The 26,648-nt window shown below is 41.3% G+C and overlaps 1 protein-coding gene and 1 long non-coding RNA gene across 5 annotated transcripts in view; one reads left to right on the top strand and one right to left on the bottom strand.

Moving 5' to 3' along the window:
* The window catches only part of LOC133552531 (uncharacterized), a 73,921-nt gene that overhangs the window by 12,330 nt on the left and 34,943 nt on the right, over positions 1–26,648 (bottom strand). Inside the window, exons 5-8 of the long non-coding RNA XR_009806727.1 lie at positions 25,945–26,043; positions 24,412–25,829; positions 24,027–24,185; positions 23,746–23,954 (exon numbers count right to left, since the gene is read on the bottom strand). This is a non-coding gene — a long non-coding RNA (uncharacterized LOC133552531). The remainder of the gene's footprint in view (positions 1–23,745; positions 23,955–24,026; positions 24,186–24,411; positions 25,830–25,944; positions 26,044–26,648) is intronic.
* Positions 966–11,506, top strand: LOC133552529 (hepatitis A virus cellular receptor 1 homolog). Of its 4 annotated transcripts, none has more exons than XM_061899756.1 (7): positions 966–1,113; positions 1,204–1,542; positions 7,834–7,893; positions 7,969–8,039; positions 10,959–11,055; positions 11,116–11,187; positions 11,256–11,506. In XM_061899756.1, the coding sequence occupies exons 1-6, from the start codon at positions 1,071–1,073 to the stop codon at positions 11,184–11,186; spliced, it is 681 nt and encodes a 226-aa protein (XP_061755740.1). In that variant the 5' UTR covers positions 966–1,070; the 3' UTR covers position 11,187; positions 11,256–11,506. The 4 variants fall into 4 exon arrangements, with proteins under 4 accessions (XP_061755740.1, XP_061755742.1, XP_061755739.1 ...); XM_061899758.1 differs by having other exon boundaries at positions 10,956–11,055; positions 11,119–11,187; XM_061899755.1 differs by having other exon boundaries at positions 10,956–11,055.

Below are 26,648 nucleotides of genomic sequence, written 5' to 3'. Positions count from 1 at the left end.
TGACTTAAGAGCATGTCTTTTACTGTTTTCATGCTGCTTTTTGACTTAAGAGCATGTCTTTTACTGTTTTCATGCTGCTTTTTGACTTAAGAGCATGTCTTTTACTGTTTTCATGCTGCTTTTTGCCTTAAGAGCATGTCTTTTACTGTTTTCATGCTGCTTTTTGACTTAAGAGCATGTCTTTTACTGTTTTCATGCTGCTTTTTGCCTTAAGAGCATGTCTTTTACTGTTTTCATGCTGCTTTTTGACTTAAGAGCATGTCTTTTACTGTTTTCATGCTGCTTTTTGACTTAAGAGCATGTCTTTTACTGTTTTCATGCTGCTTTTTGACTTAAGAGCATGTCTTTTACTGTTTTCATGCTGCTTTTTGACTTAAGAGCATGTCTTTTACTGTTTTCATGCTGCTTTTTGACTTAAGAGCATGTCTTTTACTGTTTTCATGCTGCTTTTTGCCTTAAGAGCATGTCTTTTACTGTTTTCATGCTGCTTTTTGACTTAAGAGCATGTCTTTTACTGTTTTCATGCTGCTTTTTGACTTAAGAACATGTCTTTTACTGTTTTCATGCTGCTTTTTGCCTTAAGAGCATGTCTTTTACTGTTTTCATGCTGCTTTTTGACTTAAGAGCATGTCTTTTACTGTTTTCATGCTGCTTTTTGACTTAAGAGCATGTCTTTTACTGTTTTCATGCTGCTTTTTGACTTAAGAGCATGTCTTTTACTGTTTTCATGCTGCTTTTTGACTTAAGAGCATGTCTTTTACTGTTTTCATGCTGCTTTTTGACTTAAGAGCATGTCTTTTACTGTTTTCATGCTGCTTTTTGACTTAAGAGCATGTCTTTTACTGTTTTCATGCTGCTTTTTGACTTAAGAGCATGTCTTTTACTGTTTTCATGCTGCTTTTTGCCTTAAGAGCATGTCTTTTACTTTGTGAACATGTGACAATTTGGAAAAATATACAAAATCAAGTGATTTCCTTCCTGATCCTCAAGAAGGGGAAGTTGAAAGTGCATGACACATCAAGGAAGATTTGTCATCTGGCTTCAGTGCATTGTTGTACAAGAACGTACACATGCCTGCTCTTTGTTTTTTATTCCTGTCCATCCTGAGCCAAGGTAAGTCAATATTCTCTTGTTGTTTTGTCGCCCGGGCTCCGTGTGGGGACGTCACATTTCAGAGCTGTGATCTCTTTTGTTCCTTCCCAGTTTGCTCGGAGGCTCTCAAGGTCATCGGTCATGTCGGGCACGATATCACGTTGCCTTGCGCCTATGACGCTCGAGCTCATGGCTCTCTGAGTTTCTGTTGGGGTCGAGGAGAGGTCCCCACTTTCAAATGCTCCGATTATATCCTTTCCGCCGAAGATGGGGCGGTGGTCTTCGTCAGTGAGCCCAGGTACCGGCTGCTGGGTCTTGGGGGTGACGGTGACGTGTCTCTGACCATCCACAACGTCCAGCTCGGTGATGCTGGGGTGTACGGCTGCAGGGTGGAGTTGCCCGGGTGGTTCAATGATCACAAAGTCAACACGTACTTGGTGGTAGAGGAAGGTGAACACACCATTATTTTGCTAAGCCACTGTCATTTGTGTTTTTAGAATTGTATTCACAATAATAGGCATCACTAAAGTTTTGTTAATGTAAAAAAAACTTTGCCTGTAGTTTACTAACACTACGGGACCGTTGAGCGAACCATAGCTGACCTAGTGGTACATCTGAGCACTTTCTGGTTTCAGCCGGTGGTCTAGATCAGGGGTGCCCATTACGTCGATCGCGAGCTACCAGTCAACCGCGGGGGGTGTGTCAGTCGATCTCCAGCCAGGCTTTTAAAAAAAATAGACCTAAAAATGACTGATCATCAATCTTCACGGTACCGGAGGGTCTTGTGAGATGACGCTGGCTGCTGCAAGATCATTATTATGAAAATATGACCGAGAGGAAGGCGAGAAACACTTTTTATTTCAACAGACTCTCGCGCCGTACCTTCCGTCAAAACTCTAAAGGCCGACTGCACATTTCCTATCTTCACAATAAAAGCCCTGCTTCATGCTGCCTGTGCTAAGTAAATACAGAGTCTCGGAAAACTGGCGTGCACAAGCGATCCCTCAGAAAGCTGGCGTGCACAGCACTTGTGCACGCCAGCTTTCCGAGACTCTTATTTTGTGTGTCATGTTGTTCCAGACCACAGCTTTAAATAAATGGGTTGTACTTGTATAGCGCTTTTCTACCTTCAAGGTACTCAAAGCGCTTTGACACTACTTCCACATTTACTCATTCACACACACACTGATGGAGGGAGCTGCCATGCAAGGCGCTAACCGGCACCCATCAGGAGCAAAGGTGAGGTGTCTTGCTCAGGACACAACGGACGTGACGAGGTTGGTACTAGGTGGGGATTGAACCAGGGATCCTCAGGTTGCGCACAGCCACTCTCCCACTGTGCCACGCCGCCCCTTGAATTTCTTACTTGAATTTCAGTGTTCATTTATTTACACGTATACACACACATAACACTCATCTACTCATTGTTGAGTTAAGGGTTGAATTTTCCATCCTTGTTCTATTCTCTGTCACTATTTTTCTAACTACCACTACTTCTTCTTGGAGGCTATCCAGGTCCAATCGCAGCTGCGGCTTGGAACTTACAAGCGTATTTCTTCATCTTACTCGTTGTCGACGTCGCCACCGGCTGTATCTTCCTCGTTCTTCTGCTTCATCTCCTTGTTGTGGGCTGCACTCTCTAAAAGCCGTAGATTTTATTGTCACATATGCACGTACGGCAGTATTTTCCCGTTTAAGAGTGTCACAAAATTGCCGTTTAAGGCAGACAAACTGCTTTACGGTAGACGAAAACTTGACTGCTGTTGTTGTGTGTTGTTACCGCGCTGGGAGGACTTTAATGAAACTACCTAACAATAAACCCACATAAGAAACCAAGAACTCGCCCTCGATCATTCTACAGTTATAACGTCATTGGGCAGACACGCTGTTTATATTGTGGGAAAGCGGACGTGAAAACAGGCTGTCCTCATGGAGCTGGAGGGGGCGTGGCCTCCAGCTCCGCCTAAATTTCGGGAGATTTTCGGGAGAGGCGCTGAATTTCGGGAGTCTCCCGGAAAATCCGGGATGGTTGGCAAGTACGCTTGCAGCCCTATAATCCTGCTTTGATGACAAGTTGAGGAGTTTTCCATGTTGGCAAATATTTGACTATTTGAATATTTACTAGCAATATCAAGATTTATTGTATTTATCTAGTTTGTTAATACCATTAATAATGTTGTTGATGCTAACAAATATAACCAAAGACGCTACAATGAGTGTCAAATTAAGCACTTTGCTTTCCTGCACAACAACTAAGCTTTTCGTTTCTGTTATGGAAATCCAGAAAAAAAACGGATCAAAAATCGCAATATCTATTGTGAGGACTTAACATGACATTAGTTTATTTGCACAACTAGTTATATTGAGGCAAAACAACCACAAAAACACATACTGACGCGATCAAGTGTCCTTTCTTTACGTTGAATTCTGCTATCGAGCGCTATTAGTAGAGAATAAACTTGATTTCATCAAAGAAAGCTTCTCAAACAAATCATATTCAAATAAACATTTTACAAAGTGATCACTGCAGACACAAGCATGGTCGGATTGTATTGCACAAGATGATGAAAGTGTTATTTTTAAGAGCAACTTCCGACACACTTCTGTTTTCCCCCTGACTTTATGAACAACTTCTTTCGGAACTCTGAAAGCTCTTTCTTATCTTTTCATTTGAACTATTGGAGCAACAAAGAACAGAATGGCACTACAACATTCTCTGCTCAAACATTACGCTCACTCTCACTTGGATACTTGCCAACCCTCCCGGATTTTCCGGGAGACTCCCGAAATTTAGCGCCTCTCCCAAAAACCTCCCGAAAGAAAATTTCTCCCGAAAATCTCCCGTAATTCAGCGGAGCTGAAGGCCACGCCCCCTCCAGCTCCATGCGGACAGCCTGTTTTCCCGTCCGCTTTCCCACTATATAAACAGCTTGCCTGCCCGATCACGTTACAACATCTACGGATTTTACTCAAAAAACTCCACACACAAGGAGACGAAGCAGAAGAATGAGGAAGTTACAGCCGTGGCGACGCCGTCTGTAATAGAGTGTTTCTATGTTCTCTGTTGCCATCTCCTGGTGATTGTTGGCTATAGCGTTATGGGGTTGCTTTTTGATTGGCCAACGATTTACCTGGCGTTGCTCACCTGACGGCAAGTGACTCTCGCCAGTACGCAAATGGCAGAACAAAGGTTACTCAAATAGTGAATGGTAAGTGTTGTTGTTTTTTTAGTAACCAGCAAGCACAGTATAGTTCAGGGGTAGGGAACCTATGGCTCTAGAGCCAAATGTGGCTCTTTTGATGACTGCATCTGGCTCTCAGATAAATCTTAGCTGACATTGCTTAACACGATAATTATGAATAATTTCGCTGGTAATCACAGTGCTAAAGATAACGTGCAAAATATAAAACATTCTCATTTATTTAAATCCATCCATCCGTTTTCCTACCGCACCTGTTCAAGAAGTTGCATTAATGGTAAGAAGTATTTTATGTCACGATGGGGGGGTCGCAGGAAGGCATGGCATTTAGGTAAAAACATGATTTAATTTAAACTAAAAAAAATATACAAACAAAAATCGCTCACAGTGGAGGCACAACTTGTGCTAAGGAACAAAGCTAACGCATAAACAGACTATGAACATAAATCAAACAAAACTTACTTGGCATGGCATGAAGCACGAAACTATGGCAAGGCATGAAACAAGCCAGCACAGAGCAAGAAAAGATCACATTGACGCCAGGGCGACTGACTGGCAAAGACGAGCTTAAATACTGCCTCTGATTAGTGCTCGGGAAGCAGGTGAGCGGGCATTTTGTCCACCAGAGACAGGTGGACAAAATGAGTAACCAAGGAAACCAGACAAGGGAGTGGAAAAAACAGGAACTTAAAGAGTCCAAAGGACAAACAGCACATGGCCAAACAAAAACATGATCAACAGACATGACATTTGATTTATTATTGGTTAGCTTCAGAATAACAATGTTATTAAAAATGATTAAAGACTTATTATACTCTAAAAATGTTGGTCTTACTTAAAAATGCACACATTTAGTTGTATTCAGTGTTAGAAAATAATATATGGCTCTCACTGAAATACATTTTGAAATATTTGGCTTTCATGGCTCTCTCAGCCAAAAAGGTTCCCGACCCCTGGTATAGTTAGTAGAACAACTGCGTTTTTATTACTGTGTATTTGATAGGTGCTGTCTGAAATTTGACTATTTATTTTATTTATATATATATATATAATAAAATAAATATATATATAGCTAGAATTAACTGAAAGTCAAGTATTTCATACATTTTATATATATATGAAATATATATGAACTACTCAAGTTGGTGGATTGTAGATGTAAATATACTCCTCCCCTCTTAACCACGCCCCCGCCCCAACCACGCCCCCAACCACGCCTCCGCCCCACCCCAGACCACACCCCCCACTTGTTTTAATGCAACACTCTAGCTGCTTGACCAACGAGTGAATTTAGCGGCGAAGAAGAACAACAGATGTGAGGACAAAAACAACTAATAAATATTGATAAATGAGAGATGATTAGAGAGGATTAGAGATGGTCATCCTGTAAACAAGAAAGTGGGGACGTGGGAGAACAATAGAGGTCCTTGCAGGACAAGGGTATAGCTGCAGCCCTAAACACTCTAAGTGGCGCCCACAAGGGTGATGACAACGGAAGTGAATCATATCTTAAAGTCATACCCACAGCGCCACTAACAATGCGAGGGTAGACTCTAGATTTGTAACGTGATCTAAGATGGTTAATGAAGCGCACCAGGGTTGTTATTATTTATGTTGAGTGTATTGGTTTTTACAACCGAAACACCAACCACAACCCTAACCAAAACTAAAACCAAACATAACCCTAACTTATTTTCAGCAGTATTGTTTTTATTTAGTTCTGATCTCTGGGTTAAGTATAGTCTCTCTGACATTCTTCACTTCTGTTGTCGTCACCCCCGTGGACATGTCTTTAAGCGGAAGTGACTTCGATTGAGCGTGACTCAGAGTGTCCGTGGGCGAAGCTAGATGTATTTTCTTTTCCAGGGACGGATTCGATGGACGCTTCTGACTTTGCCAGCAAAGCCATGCCCACTTTGAAACTGTTGTCATTCCGCTTTCGTCAAAGATGGCAAAAATCCGCAATCACTAGGGGTGTAACGGTACACAAAAATTTCGGTTCGGTACGTACCTCGGTTTAGAGGTCACGATTCGGTTCATTTTCGGGGAAATCAATGCTTTCTCGGTCCGAATCGCTCTTGCTGCTGGTGGCCATGATTGTAAACAATGTGAGGATGTGAGGAGCTGCACAACCCGTGACGTCACGCGCACATCGTCTACTAGGCAAGGCTTTTTTATTAGCGACCAAAAGTTGCGAACTTTATCGTGGATGTTCTCTACTAAACCCTTTCAGCAAAAATATGGCAAAATGATCAAGTATGACACATAGAATGGACCTGATATCCACGTTTGAATAAGAAAATCTCATTTCTGTAGGCCTTTAGTATCTTGTATTTGCAATCTATTCAGCTGAATATAGGTTGAAAAGGTTTTATTTTTATTTACCATGTACACAACGTGTCAACTTCACTGGTTCGGTATATTTGAATGTATTTTTCTTTATTAAGTAACTAATTTGTACAAGTCTTTAATGCAGGCTCGCTCGAGAAATATACGGTACAATATTTTTTTTTGTAAAGTATGCTTTTTTTATTTGGTGTACTGCAGGTTTTTGCTTAAAAGTAACACTAAAACTTGCCTTTTTTCTGTCCACATTTCCTCTTAAATAAACATCAATTTTTTGTAGTTTTATTCAAATACGTGGTTATGAAACCTGTGTTGACCTTTTTTTGTGTTTATGTTTCAATGTCTTACTTTGCTTTCATCATCTGAACCGTTAACCTCACTCTTGTGTTAGCTTTCTGTTACCATCTCTTATGTTAACGGGTCGGTTTTGACCCATGTCTTAAATCAGCTGTAAAATACACTAAAAACAATTATCTATCATCCAATTTGTTTCTCATCTCTTGGTTACCTCGTTAGGTTTCCTCATCCATGAAAATATTGGTTTTAATGATTTTGGTGTGGGCCATTGGGCCTTTTTTTTGTCAGTATGCCCCTCGATTTCAATTGAAAAAAATGGTAAAACGAACCTCAAGAGAATCGTATAAATAAAAAAAAAGGTTGTTGTGTTACCTGACTATTACTAAGGGGTATTAGAACACATCTCTTAAATAAATGTGTTTTATTTATTTTTTCATTTTAATAATTTTATATACTCTATACTGAATTGACCTCAAATGTCTGGACATTTTAGTTTTTAAATGCATAAAAGAACCACATGAATTTTGTTTGTTTTTGTACAGGATAACAAGGTAAAATGAGAATCCACTAAAGCTCACATGATTGGGAGAGGAGCTGTGTTCAGTTTTGGCTCTACTTAGTGCTTTATAGTCTTATTTTTTTATAACTGGGTCAAAACCGACCCTAACAACACCAATGTCATAATTTCAACCAGAGCATTTTATAATTTAGTGAAACAAAAAAAACAAGTTTTATATTGTTGAAATAGAGGTTCCTGACAAAGTCAAAAAGCCTTCATGCGTAAAAATAAATTTATGTTGTTCTTTCATGCATTTAAAAACTAAAACGGGTCGGTGCCGACCCTAACACAAGACAAAGGTTAAAGAAAAAAAAACAAAACTGGTTTTTTTTTGTGTAGCTCCTTTGCAACAACCTGTCACTCAAGACATTGTACATCCAACAGCAGGAATACAACGGGGTAAGTACAGTAATAAAGTACAATATTTCAGGCTGAGCGCAAAATTAAATGAATTGGAGTTGTTTTCATTTGCAGAAATGACAGATGTGATGTCTACATTTAAACATCAGGAAGGAGATACATTAAAGAGCACTAAAAGAGAGGAGGTATGGTTATGTTTTTCTTCTAATCATGTTCCTCGTGTGAGAAAAGTATTAAGGCCATGCAATTTTGTGTATTTTTTTAACATATAATTTGTACGTGAACATACCGACAGATTTTAAAGGGGTCATATCATTTTAAAACACTTCTTTTTGGTCTTTACAACATGTAATGATGTTTTTTTGATCAACATTTTGCATAGATTTTGCTGTTAAGACCTATCTTAATGCCAATTTTTGGCTTCTTTAAAGGCCTACTGAAAGCCACTACTAGCGACCACGCAGTCTGATAGTTTATATATCAATAATGATAATGATAGTTTATATATCAATAATGAAATATTAACATTGCAACACATGCCAATACGGCCTTTTTAGTTTACTAAATTGCAATTTCAAATTTCACGCCGAAGTATCCCGCTGAAACGTTGCGGTATGATAACGTGTGCGCGTTGATGTCACGCATTGTAGAGGACATTTTATCCCAGCTATAAGTCGGCTGTTTTCATCGCATAACTCCACAGTATTCTGGACTTCTGTTTTGCTGAATCTTTTGCAGTTTGTCCAATGAATAATGGAGACGTCAAAGAAGAAAGCTGTAGGTGGGAAGCGGTGTATTGCGGCCGGCTTTAGCAACATAAACACAGCCGGTGTTTCAGTGTTTACATTCCCGAAAGATGATGGTGAAGCTTTACTATGGAACAGAGTGGTCAAGCGAACACGGTTGGATTGGACCACACACACAAAGTACAGTGCATTATGCAGCCATCATTTCGAAATATCGTGTTTCGAAGAGGGTTCCTGGCGAAAGGCAGAGATGGGCATCGCCATTACCCGTCGACTGGTGCTGAAGAAAGGTGCGGGGCCGACCTTCAGGTTGGGTCTCGGGCGCAATTGGGTGTTCCAACAGGACATTGACCCCCAAACACATGTCAAAAGTGGGGAAGGAATGGCTAAATCAGGCGCGAATTAAAGGCCTACTGAAACCCACCACTACCCACCATGCAGTCTGATATCTTAACATTGCAACTCATGCTAATACGGCCGGTTTAGTTTACTAAATTGCAATTTTAAATTTCGCGCGGAGGTATCATGCTAAAACGTCGCGGTATGATGACGCGTGCGGGTGACGTCACGCATTGTAGAGGACATTTTGTTTCAGCACCGTTCAAAGCTATAAGTCGTATGTTTTGATCGCATAATTCCACAGTATTATGGACATCTGTGTCGCTGAATCTTTTGCAATTTTTTCAATGAATAATGGAGACGTCAAAGAAGAAAGCTGTAGGTGGGAAGCGGTGTATTGCGGCCGCCTTTAGCAACACAAACACAGCCGATGTTTCATTGTTTACATTCCCGAAAGATGACGGTGAAGCTTTACTATGGAACAGAGCGAACACGGTTGGATTGGACCACACACACAAAGTACAGTGTGTTATGCAGCCATCATTTCGAAATATCGTGTTTCGAAGAGGGTCCCTGGCGAAAGGCAGAGATGGGCATTGCCACCACCCGTCGACTGGTGCTGAAGAAAGGTGCGGGGCCGACCTTCAGGTTGTACAGGTACGAGCATATAATCTCACTAAAACACTAGTAACACAATAAGCAGATAAGGGATTTTCCAGATTTATCCTAGTAAATCTGTCTAATAACATATAAATCGCTCCCACTATAGTCTGATAGTTTATATATCAATGATGAAATATTAACATTGCAACACATGCCAATACGGCCGGTTTAGTTTACTAAATTACAATCTTAAATTTCGCGCGGAAGTATAATGCTAAAACGTCGCGGTATGATGACATCACACATTGTAGAGAACATTTTGGTCCAGCACCGTTCACAGTCGTCTCTTTTCATCGCATAATTCCACAGTATTATGGACATCTGTGTTGCTGAATCTTTTGCAATTTGTTCAATTAATAATGGAGACGTCAAAGAAGAAAGATGTAGGTGGGAAGCGGAGTAAACACAAACACAAACACAGCCGGCGTTTCCTTGTTTACATTCCCGAAGGTGAAGCTTTACTGTGGAACAGAGCGGTCAAGCAAGATGGTTCCCTACCACATGTTAAGCGGCAGCTTTCGGTGAAAAAAAGGTGGTAATAAGTCGGCTCTTACCGTAGGCATTAGCGGAGAGCTTGCGTCGTTCCTCCTGAAAACTGTCAAAGAGGCAGCTGCGGACTCACTTGCCTCCTCCGATGCTTCCACCCTGGAGGAGGGAAAAAAATAAAAAATCGGCTTCCGGTTTCCCTCGGAGACACTGGCGGTCACCTCACCCGTGGCCACACCCCTCTGACTTTCAGTTTGTACAGGTACAACCATATAATCCCACTAAAACACTAGTAACACAATAAGCATTTAAGGGACTTTCCAGAATTATCCTAGTAAATTTGTCTGATAACATCTGAATCGCTCTGCCGTCTAGTTTTTTTTTTTCTTCTAGTCCTTCACTCTCACTTTCCTCATCCAAAAATCTTTCATCCTGGCTCAAATTAATGGGGAAATTGTCGCTTTCGCCGTCCGAATCGCTCTGGCTGCTGGTGGCCATGATTGTAAACAATGTGCGGATGTGAGGAGCTCCACAACCCGTGACGTCACGCGCACATCGTCTGCTACTTCCGGTACAGGCAAGGCTTTTTTTTATCAGCACCAAAAGTTGCAAACTTTATCATCGATGTTCTCTACTAAATCCTTTCAGCAAAAATATGGCAAAATGATCAAGTATGACACATAGAATGGACAATCTCATTTCAGTAGGCCTTTAAAAAAAAGGTTGGTTTTTTGAGAGGTGGAGTTGCTAGATGCAAAATAAAAGCCCTCCTTACTTTTGATCTATTTATGTATTTCATCAACACCTATCTTGATACTGTTGCTAAATTCTTTTGAGTTCATTTCATCCAATGTTTGAATTTGTTAGCAGGAAAACATCGAAGTGTTCCAAGAAGTGGGGAACATTTGCAGGCTGGCAGCTGCAATCTCACTGACCATCGTCATCATCATCACAATCTTTGTTTCCTGTAAGTAGGATTTGGATTTTTAATAAACGGTACCCCTGAAAACTGTTCATTTCTTCAAAGCAGGGAGAAGGCCTCGTCATCTTCAGCATTTGAAAACATCAACAATGGAGAATATTTATCAAAATGTTTAAGGTTAGCACACCAATTCTTTGTGTATCTCTCTTTCCTGCAGTGCATGCATGTTTCTTTTTTATTCACAGACACACTGCCTCCTTGTGGATTTGATTTATTACTACAAAAATAGATGTGAGAAATGACAGGAAGAGCTTCATCGCCTCTGCCAACAAATGTGTTTTTTTTTCATCATTTGTTTGGTTTGTATCCAAACACACAAACCTTGTTCATGTTAGATGAAAATATAACAATGTTATATATTTTCCCATATTAATGGTGATTTTATGTTCAGCCATTTTTTGTCACTTTTCACTCGAATAAATTTCCCTTGATACTTTGTTGCTATATTTCTTGACGAACGATACTTTTGTTGTTACCTTTTTCAATCAATCAATCAATCAATGTTTACTTATATAGCCCTAAATCACTAGTGTCTCAAAGGGCTGCACAAACCACTACGACATCCTCGGTAGGCCCACATAAGGGCAAGGAAAACTCACACTCAGTGGGACGTCGGTGACAATGATGACTATGAGAACCTTGGAGAGGAGGAAAGCAATGGATGTCGAGCGGGTCTAACATGATACTGTGAAAGTTCAATCCATAATGGATCCAACACAGTCGCGAGAGTCCAGTCCAAAGCGGATCCAACACAGCAGCGAGAGTCCCGTTCACAGCGGAGCCAGCAGGAAACCATCCCAAGCGGAGGCCTTAAAGGGGAACATTATCAGCAGACCTATGTAAGCGTCAATATATACCTTGATGGTGCAGAAAAAAGACCATCTATTTTTTTAACCGATTTTGGCGAATTAAACGCCTTTCTGTTTATCGCGCTGGAGGCGATTGACGTCGCCGAGGTAACACAGCCACCATTTTCATTTTCAACACATTACAAACACCGGGTCTCAGCTCTGTTATTTTCCGTTTTTTTTGACTATTTTTTGGAACCTTGGAGACATCATGCCTCGTAGGTGTGTTGTCGGAGGGTGTAACAACACTAACAGGGAGGGATTCAAGTTGCACCACCGGCCCGAAGATGTGAAAGTGTCTGCCGCCAGACCCCCATTGAATGTGCCTTTCAGCAAACATATGGCAATATCGCAAAATGATCAAGTATGACACATAGAATGGACCTGCTATCCCCGTTTAAATAAGAAAATCTCATTACAATAGGCCTTTAAAGCTTCCTGCACAACGCGCCCCCTGCTGGAGCCCTCCAGTACTACAATGGCTCTCATTAATGCTGGCATTACAATAACATTAGCTCCATACAATACAAATAACCATGCTTTACCGTTGCCATTAACAATAACGATTTTTAAGATTGCGAATATAAGATAACATAGTAATACAACTCAAGAGCTTACTCACTACTTTACCATCAATCAATCAATGTTTACTTATATATCCCTAAATCACTAGTGTCTCAAAGGGCTGCACAAACCACTACGACATCCTCGGTAGGCCCACATAAGGGCAAGGAAAACTCACACCCAGTGGGACGTCGGTGACAATGATGACTATGAGAACCTTGGAGAGGAGGAAAGCAATGGATGTCGAGCGGGTCTAACATGATACTGTGAAAGTTCAATCCATAATGGATCCAACACAGTCGCGAGAGTCCAGTCCAAAGCGGATCCAACACAGCAGCGAGAGTCCCGTTCACAGCGGAGTCAGAAGGAAACCATCCCAAGAGGAGGCGGATCAGCAGCGCAGAGATGTCCCCAGCCGATACACAGGCAAGCAGTACATGGCCACCGGATCGGACCGGACCCCCTCCACAAGGGAGAGTGGGACATAGGAGAAAAAGAAAAGAAACGGCAGATCAACTGGTCTAAAAAGGGAGTCTATTTAAAGGCTAGAGTATACAAATGAGTTTTAAGGTGAGACTTAAATGCTTCTACTGTGGTGGCATCTCGAACTTTTACCGGGAGGGCATTCCAGAGTACTGGAGCCCGAAATGAAAACGCTCTATAGCCCGCAGACTTTTTTTGGACTTTGGGAATCACTAATAAGCCAGAGTCTTTTGAACGCAGATTTCTTGCCGGGACATATGGTACAATACAATCGGCAAGATAGGATGGAGCTAGACCGTGTAGTATTTTATACGTAAGTAGTAAAACCTTAAAGTCACATCTTAAGTGCACAGGAAGCCAGTGCAGGTGACCATGAATTGATTTACGTGGACCCCGACTTAAACAAGTTGAAAAACTTATTGGGGTGTTACCATTTAGTGGTCAATTGTACGGAATATGTACTGTACTGTGCAATCTACTAATAAAAGTCTCAATCAATCAATCGATCAAAACTCTACTTACAATCACTGTATTCTGCTAGTAACTAAATTTACATCCTGTCTGGGTTGCAAAATTCCGGGAATATTCAAAGTTGGAAACTTTCCATGGGAATTAAAGGGAATAGATGTGAATTACTGGGATTTAATGGGAATAAACATTGAATGCAACATGCTAGATCTTGCAGCATGACTACTAGCTAAATCAACCTGATTTAATGCAAATTCAGTCAAATTTCAACCCTACACTGTGCATTCCTCCATCACATGCGCAGATAACACACTGCAACACAGCTATTAAGGCCACACTAGTATTTGAGCCCAAGGACTTCATCCAGTCTGGTAAGTTTTGATGATATTACTGGGGTAAATATATTTGATCTGATGTGTGGAGACATTTCACTCCAAGCAATGTAAGCGGTGTACATTTGCAAATACTGTGCAATGAGCTACGTCAAAAAGATGCAGCAGCATATAGACAAGTGCCCATATCATTATTATTCCCCATATATTCCCATTGACGGTGTCCAACTTTGAATAATCCCAAAAATGGTAAATATTTTCAAAATTTCCGGAAAGTTTCCGGAAATGTACCGGAAATTTTCCACCCCTTTGCAACCCTAACCCTGTCACAAATACACCGCTCTTATTTTCCTTAAAAAAATGATATTTATTGAAAAAGAAAAGGGCCTAAAGCAGGGGTGCCCACACTTTTTCTGCAGGCGAGCTACTTTTCAATTGACCAACTCGAGGGGATCTACCTCATTTATATATATCATTTATATTTATTTATTTATGAAAGAGACATTTTTGTAAACAAGTTAAATGTGTTTAATGATAATACAAGCATGTGTAACACATATAGATGTCTTTCTTTCACAAAGACAAGAATATAAGTTGGTGTATTACCTGATTCTGATGACTTGCATTGATTGGAATCAGACAGTAATGATGATAACGCCCACATTTTCAAATGGAGGAGAAAAAAAGTGGTCCTTTCTGTACAATACCACATGAAAGTGGTTGGTTTTTGGCATCTAATTCATCCAGCTTCCATACACTTTACAAGAAAAACATTGGCGGCAAATTCCGTAGCTTGCTTGATTGACATTCACGGCACCCGAGGGTCTTGTGAGATGACGCTGGCTGCTGCCAGTTCATTATTATGAAAAAATGACAGAGAGGAAGGCGAGAAACACTTTTTATTTCAACAGACTTTCACGCCGTCCCTTCCGTCAAAACTCTAAAGGCCGACAGCACATTTCCTATCTTCACAATAAAAACCCTGCTTCATGCTGCCTGCACTAACAAAATAAGAGTCTCGGAAAGCTGGCGTGCACATCACTTGTGCACGCCAGCTTTCCGAGACTCTGTATTTAGTTGCAAGACGGATCACTAGCGCCCTCTACCACCAGGAGGCGGGAGTCATTCAATGACTCATATTTGACACACGCAGCTACGGTATATTAAAGGGGAACACTATCACAATTTCAAAAGGGTTAAAAACAATAAAAATCAGTTCCCAGTGGTTTATTGTATTTTTTGAAGCCTTTTTCAAAATTTTACCGGTCCCGGAATATACCTAAAAAAAAGCTATAAAGTGCTTGATTTTCGCTATTTGCGATGCGACTATCCATTTCCCTGTGACGTCACACAGTGCTGCCAATGTAAACAAACAATGGGAATACCACAGCAAGATATAGCGACATTAGCTCGGATTCAGACTCGGATTTCAGTGGCTTAAGCGATTCAACAGATTACGCATGTATTGAAACGGATGGTTGGAGTATGAAAGTATTGAAGAAGAAACTGAAGCTATTGAGCGAATAGCTATTGACGCTATTCATAGCCATAGCATGGCTATGAATAGCTGCGTTTGCATCGCCGGTAAAATGTGCGGACCAAACAATGCGCCGTCCCTTCCGTCAAAACTCTAAAGGCCGACTGCACATTTCCTATCTTCACAATAAAAGCCCTGCTTCACATCACTTGTGCACGCCAGCTTTCTGAGGGATCGCTTGTGCACGCCAGTTTTCCGAGACTCTGTATTTAGTTAGCGCAGGCAGCATGAAGCAGGGCTTTTATTGTGAAGATAGGAAATGTGCAGTCGGCCTTTAGAGTTTTGACGGAAGGTACGGCGCGAGAGTCTGTTGAAATAAAAAGTGTTTCTCGCCTTCCTCTCGGTCATATTTTCATAATAATGATCTTGCAGCAGCCAGCGTCATCTCACAAGACCCTCCGGTACCGTGAATGTCATTTAAGTGACGTCTTGGTGAAGATTGATGATCACTCATTTTTAGGTCTATTTTTTTTAAAAGCATGGCTGGAGATCGACTGACACACCCCCCGCGGTCGACTGGTAGCTCGCGATCGACGTAATGGGCACCCCTGCTCTAGCTTGTTTACTTCAGCTGCAGTCAGTAGTCATTTGTTCAACTTCGGTAGTTTTTGTAGTGGTGTTCCTCAAGGTTCCATTTTAGGTCCTCTTTTGTTAATCCTTTGTCAGAGAGACTCAATGTTTTGCAGATGGTCCTTAATAATAGGAGAGCGCTCCTGTAACTCTGACAAAATAAATAGAATGTACAAAATATGGCTCCGCATCCATAGTTTTCAGGAAATGTGCTAGTATAATACAGTATTGTGGGTTTTTTACACTTATGTTTATGACCTTTATTTCTGTCTATGTTAGCCAGTCGGTGATACAATTATAGTGAAAGGAAGATAAATGTATTTGACAAGCTTTGGGCTTCAATTTTCCTTTTTTAACATGTTATTATGGTTATGATGTACCGTATTGTACCGCCGGGCACTATTTAATTTAAAACCTCTTCTCACTCCGGCGCTTACCAAAGGCATGCGGTATATTTAGGCCTGCGCTTATCAATTTGAGTGTGATGTAAGGATACCATCATGAAAAGCCCATTTAATAAAAAAAAAAACGTTATTATGGTCTTACTTTTACTTATAAATGAAGTCCATGCCAGCTCCTTCTGATCAAAAGAGATCGACTGACACACCCCCCGCGGTCGACTGGTAGCTCGCGATCGACGTAATGGGCACCCCTGGCCTAAAGGAATAAGTAAAACATGTCTTCAAACTATTCATGTTTCCCCACAAATCTGGTTATAACATAATGAGGCGTGATTTGTTTTTGTAAATGAAACAACTAAAAATAAATGTTCTTCAGTCTTTAAAAAATCTTGTTCTTTTAGTTCCATGCTCTTTTAATTAACATAATGGACGGATTATTTGGTTCTCACATTACTCTGTTAGTTGATCTATAATCTTGGTTAGATCATAGTCATTAGGATAAATTACAGTTTTGAACACACTGAACAAAAACATATCTGGGCTTGAACAATTACTCGTGTTCTCAGATTGTTTTAAATCACTGGCTTGTTTGTATTCCCTTCCAACACTAAGAGGTCCCCCCCCCCCGCGGTTGTTGACTAATGCAGATTGTTTCGTTTCCCTTTTAGAACAATCAGGAAGGGGAGCCGTGTTCTGTGGGTCGAGGCGGGGTTATTAAACAAACCACAATCGAGCTTCTTAGGAATGTTACTGCACTATTATTGCAGCTGTCTTCTGTTATTACATCATGTCCACCTCAGCAGGCTATTAGCTTCATCGAGCAGCCCTTTGAGATACAGTCTGCTAAGAATATGTAGGACTGGGGTTGTGTTGATTTGTGAGTGTAAACACTATGAAAGAACACATGTGTTCATTCATAGTTTTGATGCCTTCAGTGACAATCTACAACGTAAACTAGGGGTCTCAAACTCAATTTACCTGGGGGCCACTGGATGCAGAAACTGGGTGATGCTGGGCCGCAAGAAAAGATTTCTTAAAAAAATCTAACATGCACTTTTTAATGAAAAGTCAGCTAATTAAGCTTTTGGGCCCATGCCCCAAAAATGTGGGTTAACCCTCCCGAACACTCTGTCATATTGCCAGCTTTTTTTCCTCTGACTTCCATCAAATAGAGGGACTTTTTTTGCATTCTTTACCCGGATGGTCTTGAAACCATTTTACGGAGGTTCGATTCCTTCCGATCCCCCGGGAATGAACAAAAGGATTCACCTTTGAATGGCTTTCCCGCCCTAACAACATACTTGTCAACTCTCGCGATCTTTCCGGGAAACACCCGAATATCAATGCCCCTCCCGACAGTCTCCCGGGGCAATCATTCTCCCGGTTTTCACCCGGACAACAATATTAAGGGCGTGCCGTGATGGCACTGCCTCTAGCGTCCTCTACAACCTGCCGTCTCGTCCGCTTTTCCACCATACAAACAGTGTGCCGGCCCAGTCACATATTGTAAGAGGCTTCTGCAGACCCACGGAAGTGACTGCAAGACCTACTTGATCAACAGCTATACAGGTCACACTGAGGGTGGCCGTTTACTGTTACAAATATGCGCCACACTGTGAACCCACACCAAACCAGAATGATAAACACATTTCGGGAGAACATCCGCACCAAAACACAACATAGACACAATAGAACAAATACCCAGAATCCAATGCAGCCCTAACTCTTCTGGGCGATAATATACACCGCAGACCCCTATTGTAGCCCGGAAGAGTTTGGGCTGCATTGGATTCTGGGTATTTGTTCTGGTGTGTTTAGGTTGTGTTATAGTGCGGATGTTTTTCCCAAAATGTGTTTGTCAATATTGTTTGGTGTGGGTTCACATATTTGTAACAGTGATAAAGTTGTTTATACGGCCACCCACAGTGTGACCTGTGTGTCTGTTCATCAAGTCTTGCAGTCACTTCCGTGGGTCTGCAGAAGCCTCATACAATATGTGACTGGGCCGGCACACTGTTTGTATGGTGGAAAAGCGGACAAGACGGCAGGTTGTAGAGGACGCTAGAGGCAGTGCCATCACGGCACGCCCTCAATATTGTTGTCCGGGTGAAAACCGGGAGAATGATTGCCCCGGGAGATTGTCGGGAGAGACATTGATATTCGGGTGTTTCCCGGAAAGATCGCAAGAGTTGACAAGTATGTTGCTAGGGCGGGAAAGCCATTCAAAAAAGGTGAATTCATTAAAAAGTGCATGTTAGATTTTTTAAAGAAATCTTTTCTTGCGGCCCAGCCTCACCCAGTTTCTGCATCCAGTGGCCCCCAGTTAAATTGAGTTTGAGATCCCCTGCTTTAAGCCTTTATTCTGGAGTTTCTTTAGTTCCCGTTTGCTTTGGGTCAGTCTCTGGCAGATACATACAGTACATAGGTGGTTGCTGAAAACAGTAGTTGTTCACATTTATGTTGACCAAAATTGGAATACAATTGTAATGTGAGAATATTAATCAGGAACTATATCAAAAACCGCAAACATGGCTGCCAGGGCCAGAGGAAGTTTCAGCTGTTGCAGAGACAGCCGAAACTGTCTCTACAACTGTCTCTAATATAAACAGCTAACACTTTAATACGCGTCTAAGAACTGTCCTGCTCAAAACAGCTTGTTTCCGCAGGCAGTCAAAAACGGTCTGTATAACAAACGCTGTGCAAAATTTTCACCAAAGCAACGTTTTAAATGTAGGAAAAAAAAATACTACAAACAGCTAACACTCGCAAAAGTTACAAAATTACTCTGCTCTAACTGGTGGAACCAGTTCTCTAATAGGGCCAACTTATCCATGAGAAGGGTACAGGGAGCCTCACTCACGTTGTTTCTTTTACCGAGTCAAGTTCTTGCTTTCTTCCGAGCAGTAGGCGAAGAGCAGCAGCAGCGTGAGGGAGCAGACGTCTTCGGAATTCAGTTGTTTTGGAAGTACGAACACACATTTGTTGCCAGGAATCAGAAGTGCTTTGCTATGGGAACGGAAATACATGTGCTGAGGAAATAAGTTACAGTAAAGCATAAAATTACCAATACACAGTATATTTTGAACTTAATACATATTGTTATGAATGTCTCTGTTACTACATTATATATAGAGTTGCAGAGTGTATATATATATATATATATTTATATATGTAGGTGTGGGAAAAATCACAAGACTACTTCATCTCTACAGAACTGTTTCATGAGGGGTTCCCTCAATCATCAGGAGATTTTAATGGAAGCATTCACATACAATGGTTTATATAGGGCACAGAGTGGGTGGGTACAAGCAGGCGTAGGGTGTGGTGATTGGCTCATGTGTTACCTAGGAGGTGTTTCCGTCCGTGGCGGCATGTTGAAATGATTTCACTGCGCTTGTTGAGGGATGACAGATCTGGGTGATATATAATAAACAGTTTCTCTTTTAAGAATAGGTTGCATCTTTTATTACCACTGTTGTAGGGTTTTCTGGATGCAAGAATTTGCCATGTTATTGAATATTCAACATTATTGTCTTTGAGGTTCCAAATGTGTATGCTGAGTTCTGTAGAATTCCGCAAAGTCTGGTTTCCAAAGGAGGCCTTGTGATTATTCCATCTGGTTTTAAACGCTCCTTCGGTAAATCCTACGTACGTGTCGGATGTGTCAATGTCCTTGCGTGTTACCTTTGCTTGGTAAACGACTGATGTCTGTAAGCACCCTCCGTTGAGAGGGCAATCAGGTTTCTTGCGACAGTTACATTCCTTATTGGTTTCAGAGTCGTTTAGTCTGGGGGTAGGCAGTCCTTTTGCAATTGCTTTGTTGTGGTTTGAAATGATTTGTTGTATGTTATTCATACAGCTGTAGCTTCATTTAATGTTGTTCTTGTTGAATATTTTTCTTAGGGTGTTGCCTTTGGGGAAGTGTTTGTCAATCAGAGTGAGGAACTTGTGGCCGATATTGGTTGAGACGTTTTTGCTGAATGGCGGGCTGTGCCAGATGATGTTGTTTTGATTTCTGCTCTTTTTTGGTTGGTTTCCTGGCGTGGGTTCATAGGTGAGGGTGAAGTTGTATCCGCTTTCATCAAGTGCTTTCTGGTACGGGGGGCTTGCTTGGTCGAATTCAGCTTTGCTAAATGACAGCATCGATAGCCTTTCATTAATCCCGGTAGGTATTCTTTTCGTGGTGGTGGGTGGGTGGTTGTTGTCACGGTAAACGTATTGGAGTGTTGTGTTGGGTTTCGTGAATGGTTGGTAGCTGTTAATTCTCAGGTTGAAAGTGATGTCGAGGAAGTTGACGGTTTGCTTGTTGGCTTCAATCGTGATCCGTAGGCCGTTTTCTTTGAAGATTTGGCATATGCGCTTCTTGGTATTCTCGCTGCTCCTTGGCGAGGCGCGGCACACTGCTAGTCCATCATCACGGTAAATACCAAGGTTCAGGTTGAGGCTAGCAAGCTGGGAGAGGAGGAAACTCCAAACGAGTTCATACCATTGTATGTGAATGCTTCCATTAAATTCTCCTGATGATTGAGGGAACCCCTCATGAAACAGTTCTGTAGAGATGAAGCAGTCTTGTGATTTTTCCCACACCTACATATTGCGCTCTACCACGGTATCAAGCACTATTCTCTGGATATATGATTTGCAGTGCTTTAGGCTTCATTGTGTGTTTTTTACAAGACATTTTAATGACAAAATGTATTTTGAAGGCTGTTGTTTATCAATAACGCTCGCTTTCTTCTGTTTCGACAATGCCATAAATAATTTCCAACTCCAAGACCTAATGGCAGCATTTTTCAAAGGCTTGAAGTCGACGTGTTTTGTTGATTTTTTTTTTTCTTCTTCTTGTTATTTGTGAATTTTGACATGAATCTCTATTGCCACCAAAAACCAATCAGCAAGACTAATCAGTTGATCAGGTATTGTTCTTTCCTCCATGTTTAGAGAAGTGTTTAGCCTCTAGCTGGGGGAAAAAAACAATGATTCAAAGGAATGCCCTCCCGGTAACAGTTCGAGATGCTACCTCAGTAGAAGCATTTAAGTCTCACCTTAAAACTCATCTGTATACTCTAGCCTTTAAATAGACCTCCTTTTTAGACCAGTTGATCTGCCGCTTCTTTTCTTTCTCCTATGTCCCCCCCCTCCACAAGGGGGTCCGGTCCGATGACCATGGATGAAGTACTGGCTGTCCAGAGTCGAGACCCAGGATGTGTATCGGTTGGGGACATCTCTACGCTGCTGATCCGCCTCCGCTTGAGATGGTTTCCTGTGGACGGGACTCTCGCTGCTGTCTTGGATCCGCTTTGAACTGAACTCTCGCGGCTGTGTTGGAGCCACTATGGATTGAACTTTCACAGTATCATGTTAGACCCGCTCGACATCCATTGCTTTCGGTCCCCTAGAGAGGGGGGGTTGCCCACATCTGAGGTCCTCTCCAAGGTTTCTCATAGTCAGCATTGTCACTGGCGTCCCACTGGAGGTGAATTCTCCCTACCCACTGGGTGTGAGTTTTCCTTGCCCTTTTGTGGGTTCTTCCGAGGATGTTGTAGTCGTAATGATTTGTGCAGTCCTTTGAGACATTTGTGATTTGGGGCTATATAAATAAACATTGATTGATTGATTGAAATAAGTTATGGGGTGAATAGAAATTGATTTTTTTCCCTCCCCATTATGTTAGTTGCAGTTTATTAACTTCAAGCCACAAACAAACAAGGCCATCTGAATAATTCCATGCATGTATTAAGTTTGTCGAGTTGGTTTTTGGGTGCGCTGAAAGAGGAAGTCATATGCTGGGGTTACTAAAGACTAGACTAAGATACACACTCAGCAGTCTATAAAACAAGGGTCAGTTGCCTGTGAGCGACTCTATTTATACCCGCATAATCCCATTGTATTGTGAAGGCGAACTTCACTTTCTTTATAATTTTGCCCATCGGTCACAATCCTTAGGTGGCAAAATCACTTTGAAAATGCATCCAATAAAACCCGGACAATGTTAGTTAATGTCAATGTAAGTTAATATTAACAACCAATTAGCCTTTAAAATGCATATTTATATACAAACATAATCTGGAAATATCACTCCACGTAAGCAGCATGGCCAGAAACCAACATTGAATGATCCCTCAGACGGGACTGTATCAAAAACCAACATCAATCTCTAAAGGATATCACCACATGGGCTAAGGAACTCTTCAGAAAACCACCGTCGCTAAATACAGTTCGTCGCTACATCTGTAAGTGCAAGTTAAAGCTCTACTATCCAAAGCGAAAGCCATTTATCAACAACATCCAGAAACGCCGCCGGCTTCTCTGCGCCCGAGATCATCTAAGATGGACTGATGCAAAGTGGAAAAGTGTTCTGTGGTCAAATTGTTTTTTGGAAATATTAGACATGGGACCAAAGGAGAAGCGGACCCTCCAGACCAGGGGTGTCAAACTCATAATACAGAGTGGGCCAAAATTTTAAACGGAACAAAGCCGCGGGCCAAGGTTGAACAACTTAATCTTTTAATAGGGACCCAAACAAGTTTTGCATTAAATATTGAACAAGCAAGGCTTATGTAACTTTAGTGACATGCAAAATCCAGTTTCAAATAATAATAATAATAATTAAAAGAATATCAATGGCATATCAAATAAAATTTAAATAAAAATGTAATGCCTTTTTTTCTATTTGCAATCTTCTGAGGTAAATACAAACATTTTTCCACAGGCTGATAGTAAATTTGAAAATAAAATAACAATAATGAATGAACCAATCATTCAAGCCTTGAAATAGCAAGAGAAAATGCATGAATAAAACTTTAATTATTGGTCAGTTTGCTGGAAGTTTCCCGGAAGAGTTAGCGCTGCAAGGGGTTCTGGGTATTTGTTCTGTTGTGTTACGGTGCGGATGTTCACCTGAAATGTGTTTGTCATTCTTGTTTAGTGTGGGTTCACAGTGTGGCGCATATTTGTAACAGTGTTATAGTTGTTTATACGGCCACCCTCTGTGTGACCTGTATGACTGTTGACCAAGTATGCTTGCATTCACTTGTGTGTGTGTGTAAAAGGCACAAATATTATGTGACACGTTAGTATGGAGGAAAAGCGGACGTGAAGACAGGTTGTAGAGAACGCTTAAGGCAGTGCCTTAAATGCACGCCCTCGATATAGTTGTCCAGGTGGAAATCGGTAGAAATTCGGGAGATTTTCGGGAGGGGCACTGAACTTCGGGAGTCTACTGGGAAAATTAGAAGGGTTGACAAGTATGAGTATTAGCGGTGAATGCGGTGTTACAGCAGCACCGACGCTGTATAACACCGGCGGGCCAGCTCTAATGTTGATTTGATATTGCCTCAAGGGCCAAATTAAATTACACGGCGGGCCAGAGTTTGACACCCATGCTCCAGACTGTTATCGAGGCAAAGTTGAAAAGCCAGCATGTGTGATGGTATGGGGGTGCATTAGTGCCCAAGGCATGGGTAACTTACACATCTGTGAAGGCACCATTAATGCTGAAAAGTACATTCAGGTTTTGGAACAACAAATACTGCCATCCAAGCGCCGTCTTTTTCATGGACGCCCCTGCTTATTCCAGTGGTGAAATTTGTCTTCTGCATTTCACCCATCCCCCTGATCACCCCCTGGGAGGCGAGGGGCAGCAGTGGGCTCTTTGTCAAATTGGCCAGGGAAGTTTTTCCTGTTGATTTTGGGGAAGAACACCATTTCAGTCGGCATAGCTTCCACATTTACACCGTAAAGTCTCACCGACCTCACTCTCTCGGCTTCCGTCTGCTCCCAACATTTCACCCTGTCTCCGTGCTCGCTTCTTTAGGTAGCAGTTCATCCTCTGTATATTCAGGCACAAAAAGATATGTCTGTGAATCCTCATTTGTCCAAAAATGGTCGTCTTCGTTGTCTGTTGCCAAATCTGCCATGATTACAACACACAAAGACACGTTTGTTTTAAAAGAACGAACACATTTCTTGCCGGAAGTCGGAAGTGCGTTGCTATGGGAACAGAAATAAATGTGCTGAGAAAATAAGTTCCAGTAAGACATAAAATGACAAATACACGGTAAATATTGAACTTATTACATATTGTTATGAATGTATCTGTTACTACATTATATATAAACTTGCAGTGTCAATGAAACCTTTATGGGGGGTTTTGAAGTTGTTTTTGAAGGGTACAATGGTGAATTTTACTCTTGGTCAAGCTGGCCGGGGGAGTTTTTCCGTTTGATTTTGGGGAAGAGCACCATTTCTGTCGGCATAGCTTGGCTCCAAGTCCCACATTTTCACCATTAAGTCATGCCGACCTCACTCTCTTGACTTCCGTCTGCTCCCAACCTTTCAACCTATCTTCATGCTCACTTCTTTAGGAAGCAGTTCATCCTCTGTATATTCAGGCCCAAAAAGATATGTCTGTGAATCCTCATTTGTCCAAAAATGGTCGTCTTCGTTGTCTGTTCCAAAATCTGCCATGATTACAACACACACACGTTTGTTTCTGGAAGTACGAACACCCAGTTGTTGCCGGAAGTCGGAAGTGCGTTGCTATGGGAACGGAAATAAATATGCTGAGGAAATAAGTTCCAGTAAGACATAAAATGACAAATACACGGTAAATATTGAACTTATTACATATTGTTATGAATGTGTCTGTTACTACATTATATATAAACTTGCAGAGTGTCCATAAAACCTTTATGGGGGGTTTTGAAGGGTACAATGGTGAATTTTACTCTTGGTCAAGTTGGCCGGGGGAGTTTTTCCGTTTAATTTTGGGGAAGAGCACCATTTCTGTCGGCATAGCTTGGCTCCAAGTCCCACATTTTCACCGTTAAGTCATGCCGACCTCACTCTCTTGGCTTCCGTCTGCTCCCAACGGTTCGCCCCGTCTTCATGCTTACTTCTTTAGGCAGCAGTTCATCCTCTGTATATTCAGGCGCAAAAAGATAAGGTTGTGAATCCTTATTTGTCCAAAAATGGTTGTCTTCGTTGTCTTTTGCCAAATCTGCCATGATTACAACACACAAACACACGTTTGTTTTTAAAAGTACGAACACACAGTTGTTGCCAGAAGTCGGAAGTGCGTTGCTATGGGAACAGAAATATATGTGCTGAGGAAATAAGTTCCAGTAAGACATAAAATGACAAATACACGGTAAATATTGAACTCATTACATATTGTTATGAATGTGTCTGTTACTACATTATATATAAACTTGCAGAGTGTCCATAAAACCTTTATGGGGGGTTTTGAAGTTGTTTTTGAAGGGTACAATGGTGAATTTTACTCTTGGTCAAGTTGGCCGGGGGAGTTTTTCCGTTTGATTTTGGGGAAGAGCACCATTTCTGTCGGCATAGCTTGGCTCCAAGTCCCACATTTTAACCGTTAAGTCATGCCGACCTCACTCTCTTGACTTCCGTCTGCTCCCAACGTTTCGCCCCGTCTTCATGCTTGCTTCGTTAGGCAACAGTTCATCCTCTGTATATTCAGGTGCAAAAAGATATGTCTGTGAATCCTCAGTTGTCCAAAAATGGTCGTCTTCGTCGTCTGTTCCAAAATCTGCCATGATTAGAACACACAAACACACGTTTGTTTCTAGAAGTACAAACACACAGTTGTTTATGGAAGTCGGAAGTGCGTTGCTCCCAACATTTTGCCCCGTCTTCATGCTTACTTCGTTAGGCAGCAGTTCATCCTCTGTATATTCAGGTGCAAAAAGGTTGTGAATCCTTATTTGTCCAAAAATGGTCATCTTTGTTGTCTGATATCAAATCTGCAATGATTACAACACACACACGTTTTTTTCTGGAAGTACGAACACACATTTGTTGCCAGAAGTCGGAAGTGTGTCGCTATGGGAACGGAAATAAATGTGCTGAGGGAATAAGTTCCAGTAATGCATAAAATTACCAAAATACGGTAAATATTGTACTTGTTACATATTGTTATGAATGTGTCTGTTACTACATCATATATAGACTTGCAGAGTGTGTATAAAATGCTTATGGAGGATTTTGAAGTTGTTTTTTGAAGGGTACAATGGTGTTTATTATCATCTTTAGAATCCTGAAAAAAATATGTTATTGTTACAATGATTGTGAACAATAGACAGGTTTCCAAAAAAAGTGCAGTTCCCTTTAAACACATAATTCATTTAGTTCAAAATTGTCCGTGTTCGCCTTGATTAATGTGTTTTGATATTGTGGTAAACTGTGTTCCCCCCAAAAAAAGAATTTTGGGAGTTACAATTTCCTGAAAACGTCAAGCAGCCTTCTTCTAATGGATGAGTGCCTACGGGGCATTGCTCAAATTTGTAACTGCAAAAATGACTGATTGACCTCTGAGTTCAGACTACTTCATTTGTTACCTCTGACCACT

The sequence above is a fragment of the Nerophis ophidion genome, linkage group LG05, assembly GCF_033978795.1.
Source record: "Nerophis ophidion isolate RoL-2023_Sa linkage group LG05, RoL_Noph_v1.0, whole genome shotgun sequence".
Lineage (NCBI taxonomy): Eukaryota > Metazoa > Chordata > Actinopteri > Syngnathiformes > Syngnathidae > Nerophis > Nerophis ophidion.
Note: the sequence above shows the minus strand (reverse complement) of the source record. Positions and strands in the feature narration are given on the sequence as shown.

What these genes read in the sequence shown, in the direction of transcription:
- LOC133552529 (XM_061899755.1), top strand. Translation starts at nt 1,071, where the DNA reads ATGCCTGCTCTTTGTTTTTTATTCCTGTCCATCCTGAGCCAAG. An exon ending in GTACTTGGTGGTAGAGGAAG is followed by an intron (nt 1,543 to 7,833) that starts GTGAACACACCA and finishes TTTTTTGTGTAG; the next exon opens with CTCCTTTGCAACAACCTGTC. An exon ending in CATCACAATCTTTGTTTCCT is followed by an intron (nt 11,056 to 11,115) that starts GTAAGTAGGATT and finishes ATTTCTTCAAAG; the next exon opens with CAGGGAGAAGGCCTCGTCAT.